Raw genomic sequence first — 13824 nt, 5'->3', positions numbered from 1 at the left:
GACCAGGTGCTGAGGAGGACTCCAGAGCCGCCGCCAGCTCATTGATGTAGATGTTAAACAGGGTTGGACTGAGGCTGCAGCCCTGTCTGACTCCTCGGTTCTGCTGGAAATAAGCCGTTCTCCTCCCATTTACCTTCACGCTGCATCTGTTCTCAGTGTAGGAGCTTCTGATGACATCATATGTTTTTCCTCCTATTCCGCTTTCAAGAAGTTTCAGGAATAGGCCCGGATGCAACACTGAGTCAAAGGCCTTCTTAAAGTCCACAAAGCAGGCATAGATCTTTCCCTGCTTTGTATTGTGGACATGGCTCTTGATGAGGCTCTGCAGGGTGTAGATGTGGTCCGTGGTGCGGTGGTTTGGTATGAAGCCTGCTTGGCTTCTGCTGAGGATGTTGTGCTGGGTGAGGAAGCTGAGGATCCTCTTATTCAGGATACTGCTGAGGAGTTTTCCCAGGTTGCTGCTGACACATATCCCTCTATAGTTGGCTGGGTCATACTTGTCTCCGCCCTTGTGTATGAGGGTGATGATGCCCTGGTTCCAGCTCTGGGGGAAGTAGCCGGCACTCAGCACAACATTGTAGAGTTTTACTAATGCGACCTGGATTCCTGGCGGGCTGTATTTGATCATTTCTGGAAGAATCCCATCTGGGCCGCTGGCTTTTTTACTCTTTATCATTGAGATCCTCTCTGTTATCTCCTGCAGCGTGATCGGTGTGTCTAGAGGGTTTTGGAAATCTTTGATTTTTTCCTCCATATCCTTCAGCTTTTTCGTGATTTCTTTTTGTTCTGGGCTTTGATCCTCCCTCGAAATGGCTTTGTACAGGTCCTTGAAGTACTGGAGCCAAATGTTGCCGTTTTGGATGTGGAGGTTGGTGTTCTTGCTGGTTTTGTCCATCTGCTTCCATAGTTCCCAGAAGCAGTTGTCCTGGAGAGCGTCTTGGAGTTGGAGGAGCTTGGTTGAGATGTTGCCTTGCTTTTTCTTTCTGAGGGTATTTTTGTATTGCCTTTGTATGTTGTTGTAGGCTTCCCTCAGACTGGGGTTGTTCGGATCTTGGTGTTTCCTATTTGAGGCCATTCTTAGCGCCTTCCTTATATCTTTACACTCCCGGTCAAACCAGCTGTTGGGTTGTTGCTTTTTTGGCCTTCTGTTGCATCTTTTGAGGTCAGACATTTCCGCCATGGTGCAAAGTATATTATTAAAGTCCCTTACCGCGAGATTTACTCCTTCTGGATTCAGCTCATACACTTTCCTATGGAAGTTATGGAGCATCTCCTGGATCTCTGTGCTGTTTATGGTCTCCATATACTTTGGGGCTGACATCTTGGACCATTTAAAAGATGGAGGTAGGCTGAAGAGGCCGGTCTGCTGACATGTTTGTGCTGGTAGTTTACTTGTGGATTTTATGTATAGGAGCAGTTGGTTGTGGTCTGACAGGTGTGTCTGTGGGGTGACTATGAAGCTACTAACATTTTTGGGGTCCATATCTGTGATGGCATAGTCTACTACACTGTTGCCTACATAGGAGTTTAGGGTATATCTACCAAGAGAGTCTCCCTTGGTGCGGCCATTGAGAATATGAAGTCCGAGGCTTCGACATAAGTGCAATGTTCTGCCCCTTTTGTTTACTGTGCTGTCATAGCTGTTATCTATCTATCTATCTATCTATCTATCTATCTATCTATCTCATATCTATTATCTATCTATCTATCTATCTATCTCATATCTATCTATCTATCTATCTATTTATCTATCTATCTCATATCTATTATCTATCTATCTATCTATCTATCTATCTCATATCTATTATCTATCTATCTATCTATCTATCTATCTCATATCTATTATCTATCTATCTATCTATCTATCTATCTATCTATCTCATATCTATCTATCTATCTATCTATCTCATATCTAACTATCTCATATCTATCTATCTACAGTATCTATCTATCTATCTATTTTACATATAATCATCATATTATCTCTTAAAAAAGAATTGCCTTATCCCCAGTAAATACTAGGACTCCGCTGACATACGTCTGTGGTCTGCTGCTCGGCACCCCAGCGCGGGGCATATACGAGCCCACACACAGCACTACGTGGCACACGTGACCACCGCAGTCCAGTCTTCTGATTTATGTGTAACATCTGCAGATCTCTCCAGCGATCATCATCTCTCTGTTCGGAGATTTTATAGTGTCTCGCACAGTAATTGATTTCCAGGCTTGATCACTATGGACAGGGGTCATTTTATTACTGTCCCCAAGAAACCCTGCTCCATGATGGTGACACACGGACTGCTGTATGTGAGCACGATTCACAGCGACGGCAGAAATTGGAAGCTTTCATCTGTTTTGATGTTGTCGCCTGCTTTCATGTGGATTTTTCTTACTGTTGTATATTCTGAGAATTGAGCAATATATGTTAGGGACATGACCGCATTTTCGGTCAGCGTCCGATCAGCTTTTTTAGAGGCTCACACTCGGACCCATTAATTTCTATGGAGCAGCAATCTGTGTCCGTTTGTCTGCATGTCTGTTCCGCAAAAAAAATAGAACATGTCCTATTCTTGTCCATTTGCAGGACAAGGACAGACAATGGATCCACAAAAATAAAACGGATGCAACACGGATGTCATCAGTTTTTTTTTGTGCGGATCTGTGTTTTGAGGACCGCACTGTGTTTTGTGCATGAGCCCTTATAAGAATAGCCGAGTAAGGCCCCTTTCACACGGGCGAGTATTCCGCGCTGATGCGATGCGTGAGTTGAACGCATTGCACCCGCACTGAATCCCGACCCATTCACTTCTATGGGGCTGTGCACATGAGCGGTGATTTTCATGCATCACTTGTGCGTTGCGTGAAAATCGCAGCATGCTCCTCTTTGTGCGTTTTTCACGTAACGCAGGCCCAATAGAAATGAATGGGGTTGCGTGAAAATCACAAGCAACCGCAAGCAAGTGCGGATGCGGTGCGATTTTCACGCATGGTTGCTAGGAGACAATCGGGATGGAGACCCGATCATTATTATTTTCCCTTATAACATGGTTATAAGGGAAAATAATAGCATTCTGAATACAGAATGCATAGTAAAATAGCGCTGGAGGGGTTAAAAAATAAAATAAAAAATTTAACTCACCTTAATCCACTTGATCGCGCAGCCCGTCATCTCTTCTGTCTTCTTTCTTTGCTGTGTGCAGGAAAAGGACCTGTTGTGACGTCACTCAGGTCATCACATGGTCCATCACATGATCTTTTACCATGGTGACGGACCATGTGATGACCAGAGTGAGGTCACCACAGGTCCTTTTCCTGCACACAGCAAAGAAAGAAGACCGAAAAGATGCCGGCTGCGCGATCAAGTGGATTAAGGCGAGTTAAATTTTTAATTTTATTTTTTAACCCCTCCAGCGCTATTTTACTTTGCATTCTGTATTCAGAATGCTATTATTTTCCCTTTATAACCATGTTATAAGGGAAAATAATACAATCTACCCAGCACCTAACCCAAACCCGAACTTCTGTGAAGAAGGTCGGGTTTGGGTACCAAACTTGCCGATTTTTCACACGCGAGTGCAAAACGCATTACAATGTTTTGCACTCGCGTGGAAAAATCGCGCATGTTCCCGCAACGCACCCGCACCTTTTCCCGCAATGCCTGTGTGAAAGAGGCCTCAGTGTGCATGCTGGGAGTTGTAGTTTCACAGCACCTGGAGTGCAAAAGGTTGCCGATCCCTGGTATAATGAAAAGAACAATCACTGATGGAAATCACTGATCAAACACTGACCAAACACTGACTGTGTGAAAGCAGCCTGACCTCACTAACAAAAACTCATGTTTCTTTATGTTCTAGACAAAGTACAAGGAAGCCGGCAGGAAGGAGTTATCCCACTCCCTGTACCAGATGATGCCAGCAACATTAGACACAGCATTTGCAAAACAAGTCACGGAGCTTCAGAGTGAGGTACTGTCAAAAAAGTATTTTCTTCCCCAAATTAACCCAAAAATATATCAATTATATTAAAATATCAATTATCAAACATGATAAATAAATAATGTTTGATTAAGATCATTTTAACTGTTACCTAACCATTTAGCACGTCCTGGTAACTCTTGGCCAGCAGGTCGGTGGCAGTGTAGTCCCTGGCAGACACATTGCAATCTTCGTCAGTGTTGCAATGCTTCCCTTCAGGAACAGAAGGACCTTTGTTACAGAGGACGGCTGACTACATGTTGTGCCAGGTTTCTACGGCAACAGCCAAAAACCAGGCTTTACACTGTTTATAAATATTGTCCTTATGTCATCAGATACGGCTCCGGTCTGACCAGTCACCGAAACGATGCTTCTCTTGTGATACATTTTATACTGTTTAGTAAAACAGTAAAGAAAATAGAAAAAACAAACAAAAAACCTAATTTATAGACTTGCAAAAAAATTGTATTTAAAGGGGTTTTCTATTTGAACAATTCCTACCTATGTAAAAGGTCCCCCCGTCAAGCTCACTTGTAATCACTCCTGGTTGGCACTACTTTGTCACTGATTAAGGGCCCATGCCCACTAACGTGTGGCAGTGGTGCCCGTATTGCAGACCGCAAACAGCGGGTCCGCTAAATATAGGGCACCGGCCGTGTGCAGGCCATACTGTGGATGACTTGAATGGGTCCGCGATCCGCCAGATACGGAGCTTATGCCCACAGAAACACTAAGAAGCGCTTCCGTGGGATTTTGGTCCCTGCCTCCACGTTGCAAAAAATATATATAAAAAAATAGAACATGATCAATTTTTTTTGCGGTGCTAACCATATCTTTCGGATTGCGGACGCATTTTAAGTCAATGGGTCCGCATCCGCAAACGGTGCCCGTGCATTGCGGACCACTATTTGCAGTCCGCAGCATGGGGCACACGCTTTATGATGAATAAAGGGGTTTTCTGAGAGTACAATATTGATGACCTATTCTCAGGATAGGTCATCAATATCAGATCGGTGGGGGTCTGACTCACGACACCCCCGCTGATCAGCTATTTGAAGAGGTTGTGGTGCTCCGTTGAGCGCCGCAACCTCATCGTAGGACAGTGACGTCACGTTCATCGGCTAGGTGATTTGAATTTTAATTTTTTTAAAAACTTTTTTTTAAGTCACGGTGTAGCAAGCAGCAATCATTAGATTGCCATTTGTATTCTGTAATGGTATTTTATCCATTACAGAATACAGCATCCAGTATATTCCAATGCCGTTCTGCCACCTGCAGGCCTGCATTGGAATATACCAGTGAACCTCAAGCACCGCCTTCCCGTTCTCAGCCAGGAGCGGCTGCTACCAGAGCAGAAGCGGGCGGCTCCCGCATTATCACCGCTCAGATGCTGTGGTCACATTTGATGGTATCTCAGACTAAAAGGTCCACAATCGGCGTTATCGCCGATCGCAGATGTTAGCCCTGGGTATCTGCAGTGTGAAACAGCAGGCTTCCAGTGGCTACGGCATTCGCTTCACTCTGGATCAGGCTCCATCTTTAAAGACCCGACATCTGCGGTATATTAACGGTGGATGTTGGGAAAGGGTTAAAAAGGGAAGTGACATGTCCATACTTGACACGGATTCGGAAGGATGAAAAACCACCTCAAAATAGCATCAAAAACCACGTTGGAATAAAAACTACATCCTAGAAAACCATGAGGAATCCTGAATCATATTCCAAAACTGTGACCATACCCTCGCGATAATGAGCTTAGAGAGCGGTTATTTTAGCGTCTTTTAGCCTGGTTGCTCTGTGTATGTGAATGTAGTGAACTTTTACTACGGCGGTCCCTCTTAGCCCATCGCCCAGTCATGCCTGGAATTGAAGCCTTAATGCCGGGTTGATACTTATCCTGCTCTTCATCCAAGACACTTTTGTAAATGACTCATTTTGAAGGTGCTGGGTGTTCACGGTATTTTATAGAAATCATCACAACCAGGACAAGTCACCGCAGTCTCCCACGTCGCTATGTGGGTCGTCTACCCAGAACCTGAATTGGCCTCTAACCTGCAGGAATATAATAGGTAAAGTGGGTCCTTGTGATGTATGACGGCAGGTGCGTCCTCCTCGGCCGTCCGCAATCTGACACTGTGCGCCTTCTCCACTAAATGCTGCATCAATTTACTGGGTCGGAGGAAAATGTAGCAGTCGCATTTCATGGGAATAGACATCTGCTGGAAAAAGAAACTAACCACAGACAACTACGTGGATAAAAGAAACGCTTTTTATTGTCATCGTAAAAATGAAATATATTTTGGCAACGTTCATGTTTTCTCTGCCATAAATAAAAGCCTGTTTTTTTGTTCTGCTCTGACATTCAATTACTCAAATATTGGTTACAGTATTTCTCATTTCACACCCAAATGACATCATTGAAATACATTTAAAGGACGTGTGTAAAGTGATGGCTCGGTGGGTAAATGCATTTTCCCACAGTCTAATATATTGTTTATTAAACTCTTGATGGATGCTAGTGTTACCTTTTTACTCTCTTTCTAATAGAATAGTAAGGTTAGCAAGGGGTGCATTACACTGTGGGGTACAGTAAATTAACATAGGGGTGCATTACACTGTGGGGTACAGTAAATTAACACAGGGGTGCATTACGATATGTGAAAGCACAGTGGCCTACCGTCAATGGAGGCAGACCGCACAACTGCTACAGGGCGCTGAGCTTTCCTCTTCCTGACATGAAAGCACTGCATTTTCATGCACCTGCCACTAGGGGGAGCGCAATGCAATGGGATTATTACAGTAACTCCCCCTAGTGGTGGCTGGTGGCATCCAGTTTACTAATGTATTAAGTCAAGCATGTCAAACTCAAAGGCTAACATGGGCCAAAAAAACAAAATGTAAGTTTATGTGGGCCGCATCAAAAAAATAAATATTTTTTTTTTACAATATAATGCAGACGGATCCGTTCTGAACGGATCCACCGTCTGCATTATATGAGCGGATCCGTCTCAGACGGATCCGCTCTGAACGCAAGTGTGAAAGTAGCCTTAGGGGCGAGAACCTGGGATCTTTCATCCCTTGTCCTATTCAGCTCTATCATGGTGAATAGGACTTCACACTGTCCCTGCTGCTCTGTGCCTTGTGCACACAGCATCAGGGATGTTACCATGGCAACCAGGGCTTCTGTAGCGTCCTGGCTGCCATGGTAACTGATCGGAGCCCCAGGCTTACACAGCTGGGGCTCCGATCAGAAGCTGCCACTGCACCACCAATGAGGGGGAGGGGAGAGGTCCCTGTGGCCACTGCCACTAATGATTTTAATACTGGGGGGGTTGAGAGGGGCTGGCGCACTGTGCCACCAATGATTTTAATGGGATGGGGGGTTGAGGGGGGGGCACTCTGCACCACCAATGATAAATTACCCCTTTATACAGGAGGCTGGTACTGGCAGATCAGCAGTTAACCCCTTAGGTGCCGCACCTGAGGGGTTAACTGCCTCTGATCGCAGCTCCCTGTCAGCGGCAGGGTGCCGGCAATGCGATTCTGCTGCCGGCACCCGCCTCCTGTATTGTGTTAAAGACTGACTTTCACTATCAGGCCACACAGAGCGGCGCCCAGCGATGTCTCAGCACTCACCATTAGTCCTGGGCGCCGCTCCGTTCGCCTGCAGTGCTCCATTACTGTCTCCTCTCCTGCTCCACATGCTGCTGATTACTATCGGAGCGATGGGAGGAGACATCAGCTTCACTAGTGGGCGTTCCTTCTTCCTGGCTGTAGCGCTGTCCAATCGCAGCGCAGGGAGAAGGAACGCCCACTAGTAAAGCTGATGTCTCCTCCCATCACTCCGATAGTAATCAGCAGCATGTGGAGCAGGAGAGGAGACAGTAATGGGGCACTGCAGGCGAACGGAGCGGCACCCAGGACTAATGGTGAGTGCTGGGACATCGCTGGGCGCCGCTCTGTGTGGGAAATGGGAATAGTCCTATCATTGGTGGCTCAGTGCGCCCGCCCCTCCTCCGCCCCTCTCTCCTCATTGGTGGCGCAGTGCGCCCGCCCCTCCCCCCTCCCTCTCTTCTCATTGGTGGCAGCGGCAGCAGCACAGGGGGAGGGAGGAGGAGGACAGCTTCCTTCTCCCTGTGCTGCTGAGAGAACATGAGCGCGCCGATAGCAGCGCGCTCATGTTCAGAGATACTAGACTGCCGGGCCGCAAAGATATTCATTGCGGGCCGCATGTTTGACACCCATGTATTAAGTGAATTGGAGCAGTGATTTAGAGCTGTATGAGGGAGATTTAAAGAGTTATGAGAAAAGTTGCACCAAAATTATTATTTGTGGGGAAAGCTATTATTTAGGCCGAATGCACACGGCCGTGTTCCACATTGGGTGATATGACGTTGTGTGCTTCATGCCGCCGCTGCACTACAGTAATACACTGGTATGATCTATACTGTAGTGCAGCGGCAGCATGAAGCGCACGGTGTCAGAGCAACCAATGACGCCGTGCACTCCCCTCCTGTCAGCAGGAATCCAGGCCGGGATACCACAGACCGCTCACGGCCGTGTACATTCGCCTTACTAAAAGGCACGTCAGGAGAGGCTGCAGGTCCTCATTAAAGAGGAAACTATCACCTCTACTGATATGTCTGTTTTGGTTCTGCAGCATCTATTCTTATGACTCTATGTTGTGTCATTCCTCTATTATTCCTACTGGAAGCTTATAAATACTGTGCCAGCAGATTGACATAAGTGTACTGCTCATGGTGACATTTCATATAATATATTTCAACGGTGTCACAAAGAAAAATCCGACTTGGACGGACTTTTTCTGGCCGTTGCATCGCAGTCGCAGCATGTCGCATTGTGACACCATTGAAATACTTTACATGAAATGTCGCACGAGACATGTCGCCATGTTGCCATACTCTAAGGCCCCTTGCAGACAAGCGTTCCTCACGCAGCGAGTCCGCAACGCAGCTCCCGGCCTGACCTCCCAGCGCTGCCGGGGGTCACATAGCATTATATTGCTTTATAATGCTATGTAACCCTTACAGTTCTGGAATGTATTGGATAACACTGGCAGCATTATGTCAGTGTTATCTATAACATTCCAGAACTCTTAGGCCTCTTTCACACGGGCGAGATTTCCACGCGGGTGTGATACGTGAGGTGAACGCATTGCACCAGCACTGAATCCGGACCCATTCATTTCTATAGGGCTGTGCACATGAGCGGTGATTTTCACGCATCACTTGTGCGTTGCGTGAAAATCGCAGCATGCTCTATTTTGTTTGTTTTTTAACGCAACGCAGGCCCCATTGAAGTGAATGGGGCTGCGTGAAAATCGCAAGCAAGTGCGGATGCTGTGTGATTTTCACGCACGGTTGCTAGGTGACGATCGGGATGGAGACCCGATCTTTATTATTTTCCCTTATAACATGGTAATAAGGGAAAATAATAGCATTCCTAATACAGAATGCATAGTACAATAGGGCTGGAGGGGTTAATAAAAAAATAATTTAACTCGCCTTAATCCACCTGTTCGCGCAGCCGGCATCTCTTCTTTCTTCTTCTTTGAGGAAAAGGACCTGTGATGACGTCACCGCACTCATCACATGGTCCGCCACATGATCCATCACCATGGTGATGGATCATGTGATGGACCATGTGATTAGCGCAGTGATGTCATCAAAGTGGATTAAGGTGAGTTAAATATTTTTTTATTTATTTTTTAACCCCTCCAGCCCTATTGTACTATGCATTCTGTAGTCAGAATGCTATTATTTTCCCTTATAACCATGTTATAAGGGGAAATAGTACAATCTACACTACAACTAACCCAAACCTGAACTTCTGTGAAGAAGTTCGGGTCTGGGTACCACATTCAGTTTTGTATCACTCGGGTGCAAAACACATTGCACCCGTGCGATAAAAACGGAACAACAGAACGCAATCGCAGTCAAAACTTACTGAAATTGCGTACCTACTTGCGCGGGTTTGCCGCAATGCACCCGGGACGCATCCTGAGCCAAAACATGACACCCGTGTGAAAGAGACCTAAGGGTTACATAGCATCATAAATCAATATAATGCTATGGGACCCCCGGCGGCGCTGGGAGGTCAGGCCGGGAGCTGCGTTGCGGACTCGCTGCGTGAGGAACGCTCGTCTGCAAGGGGCCTAAAGCCTCTTTCACACGAGCGTGACGGATTAGGTCCAGATGCGTTCAGTGAAACTTGTACCATTTTGCAAGCAAGTTCAATCAGTTTTGTCTGCGATTGCGTTCATTTGTTCAGTTTTTTCTGCGCGGGTGCAATGCGTTTTGATGCGTTTTTCACGCGCGTGATAAAAAACTGAAGGCTTACAAACAACATCTCTTAGCACCCATTAGTGAAAAACACATCGCATCCGCACTTGCTTGCGGATACAATGCGTTTTTCACTGAAGCCCCATTCACTTCTATGGGGCCAGGGCTGCGTGAAAAACGTAGAATATAGAACATGCTGCGATTCTCACGCAACGCAGAACTGATGCGTGGAAAAAAACGCTCATGTACACAGACCCATTGAAATGAATGGGTCAGGATTTAGTGCGGGTGCTATGCATTCACGTCACGCATTGCAACCGCGCGGAAAACTCGCTCGTGTGAAAGAGACCTAAAGGTCCAGGTGGCTATTATCAGTCTAACACTGGCAGGACTTTGCAGGGACACAGCCCTAACTGTTGACACCCATCTGGACCTTCAATGCAAACTGCTGGCAATTCAACTTCTAGCAGGAATAATAGAGGAATGGCACAACATAGACTCCTAAGAATAGATGTTCCAGAATTATCACAAGAAGGATGCAAGCGGTTACTTAAACAGACATGTCAGGAGAGGGGGCAGCCTGGTCCACTTTAACATTTTTGGGCAAGTGTTAGATTAAAGCATTGCCTTGGTTTTGCCATTACTATACGGAGAGCTGAGTTGTTGTATAACGCGGATATTTCTTGCAGGTTCTTTACAAGCAAAAACACGATGCAGATAAGGGAAAATCTACTTACGCTCAAATGCTAGAGCCCCCAGACATCAAGCACGCGATGGAAGTCAACAGACACCAGAGCAATGTGAGTAAATGTACAGCTTTCTAGTCTGGGGTTTTCCCATTGATTAGATATGTCTGTCTGGTGGGGGCTAACGTGTGGGACCCCCACCTACACTGTCTTCAGAGACCATGCTGTGTGTGATCTAGTCCTATGGAACAGTGCCGTGCATGATTGGTCCATCACTCTGGGGATCGGTGGGAGCGATGGTCAGACCTCCACCAATCAGTAATTAATGGTCTATCTAAAATATATATATGTAGCCAATAATAAAGGGACTGTCCATGATTAGAAAAACACAGCAGCTGTTTTGTTCCAGTAACAGCGCCACACCAGTCCGGGGTTGTTGCCGGTAATGCAGCCTAGCTCCATTGAAACAAACAGGACTGGGCTGCAATACCAGAAATCACCTGTGGACGCGGGTGGCGCTGTTGTTAGGAGAAAGCAGTTGTGTTTTTCTAATCCTGTCCAAGCCTGGTAAAATGTTTAATCAAGCCAGCGCTGTTTTAATGGAAATGATATATTCACCATAAGATGTACATACAATCTAGAGATTTCCTCTTGTAACTTAATTAAACCACAGAAGTGAATGAATTTACATATTAGCGAGGGAAGACGGAGACAAGTTCGGCGACTAATCAAGCGTAGTCTGTATATTAATGAGGTGAAAGATTAGCAAAAAAACCCGGAATGACTTAATCAGCCGAACATGCAGTAACTGACGGCGAATGATCATTTTCAATTTTTTTACATATAAAATCAGTGTCTGTCCCGATTATACAGAGCGGAGAGCCGCAGCATATATGTTACAGAGCGCTGAAGCGGAATGATGACGCTTATACAATAGCTGCCAGCATTAGTCACATATATACAAGTACGAGTCCTATAACTGGAGATATCCGAGATACAGTGGCAGCAAACTTTAACTTGACTTTTTCAAGGACTTTTGTTTGGTTAAAGTGACCCTCCGGTTCAAGGAATAAAAAAAATCACTAAGGTTTTTCTTAGGCTGTGAGGTAACAGGTGCCTGCGCTATGTAATAATAGTGTGCGTTATCCCTGTACTGTTTGTATAATTCCTGTGCTGCAACTGTGTAGATTGTGACATCTGCCTATTGCTGCCTATATTATGCCCGTACTATGACATCACTGTGTTTATTATCCCCGTACTGTGACATCATTGTTTATTATTGCTGTACTGTGACATCACTGTGTTTATTATTGCTGTACTGTGACATCACTGTGTATATTATCCCCGTACTGTGACATCACTGCCTATATAATCTCTGTACTGTGACATCACTGTGTTTATTTTCCCTGTACTAAGACTTACTGTTTTATTATATCTGTACTGTGACATCAGTGTTTATTATCCTTGAACTTTGACATTACGATGTCACTGTATTGTAACATCACTGCCTATATCATCCCTGTACTGTGACATCACTGTGTTTATTATCCCCGTACTGTGACATCACTGCCTATATCATTCCTGTACTGTGACATCACTGCCTATATCATCCCTGTACTGTGACATCACTGCCTATATCATCCCTTTACTGTGACATCACTGTATGCATTATCCCACTATTGAGACATAAGACTAAACATTGTTCCTTTTCTGCCACATCAGTCTGTGTATTATCACTGTAGTATGAGATCACTGTGTACATTATTTCCATATTATGACATTACTGTGACATCACATTCTGCATTATTCCTGCAGTCTGCAAACTCCTTGATACCCTTGAGTTGGGTTCATCTTGCACACTGTCATCCTAGTTGCCAACTGTCATGAATTTGCCGGGTTTATCCCAAATTTTCAGGAACTTAAGTTTGTCCCAGTTAGAAAATGGGTGCGGTTTATATAGACAATTCGGGAGTCCCAATTTTACCAACACAAAAGTTGGTAACCAGGTGTGTCCTAGTCTTTTTTCATGCCAAGGATTCACTTTTTGCTCGCCTGACCCTCTATAACAGGGATGGCCAACCTGAGGCTCTCCAGCTGTTTCAAAACTACAACTCCCAGCATACCCATACTGCCTACAGCGAACAGCTTTCATCAGGGTATGATGGGAGTTGTACAGCTGGAGAGCCGCAGGTTAGCCATCCCTGATCTATAATCGCTGAGCTCTCGTGATCCTACCTGGTCCCATCACTCTGGTTCCTCATGGCTCTTCTGTCCGGTAGCTTAGTTGGGTGGCAAAGGCCAGATCTCTCTTCTGTAGGGTTGCGTCACCAACATTTGCTGAAACACATCTCTACTCAGTCACAGGTATCAAAGCTCTGAATGAGATGCTAAAGAAGCACCTATGCTTGTGATGCTTGGGGTTCCACATATCTTCATGATGTATACAGGGGTAACTTGGAGTTCCTGGGCCCCAATGCGAAATCTATGTCATTTATAGTACTGGCCTACTCGTAAGGGTGAGAGAGACCTTTTGGGTCCTCCATGCTTCAGGGCCTGTGTTGGTCTCATTGTACAGTACAGGTCTTGCTCTACTTACATGTGAATCCGTTTTAGCAGGGGATTCATTATAGGATTCCGCGCATCCGCTGACGTGAAGAGGTGTTAGCGCTGATCAGCATAAACTGAATGGAATGTATTACGCTATTTTTACTGCCATCTCTCTCCCGTCTGGCAGAAAGAGAAATTATCCTCTGTCTATGATATTTATACTTCTAATTAGAGGTTAAAACGAGGTGAGATGTACAGAGCAAACGAGAGAGCGGTTAATGAAGGAACTAGAATTAAAAGCTATTTTAGGACAGG

The 13824-nt window shown here is 45.4% G+C and overlaps 1 protein-coding gene across 1 annotated transcript in view; it reads left to right on the top strand.

Annotated features, from left to right (window-relative positions):
- LOC122939501 (nebulette-like) overlaps positions 1 to 13824 on the top strand; it is a 64589-nt gene that overhangs the window by 40809 nt on the left and 9956 nt on the right. Inside the window, exons 6-7 of the mRNA XM_044295570.1 lie at positions 3855 to 3965; positions 10966 to 11076. Coding sequence (XP_044151505.1) covers positions 3855 to 3965; positions 10966 to 11076 — 222 coding nt within the window. The remainder of the gene's footprint in view (positions 1 to 3854; positions 3966 to 10965; positions 11077 to 13824) is intronic.

This window comes from Bufo gargarizans, chromosome 5 (genome assembly GCF_014858855.1).
Source record: "Bufo gargarizans isolate SCDJY-AF-19 chromosome 5, ASM1485885v1, whole genome shotgun sequence".
In the NCBI taxonomy this organism is placed as follows: Eukaryota; Metazoa; Chordata; class Amphibia; order Anura; family Bufonidae; genus Bufo; species Bufo gargarizans.
This window is presented reverse-complemented; position numbering and strand designations above follow the sequence as displayed.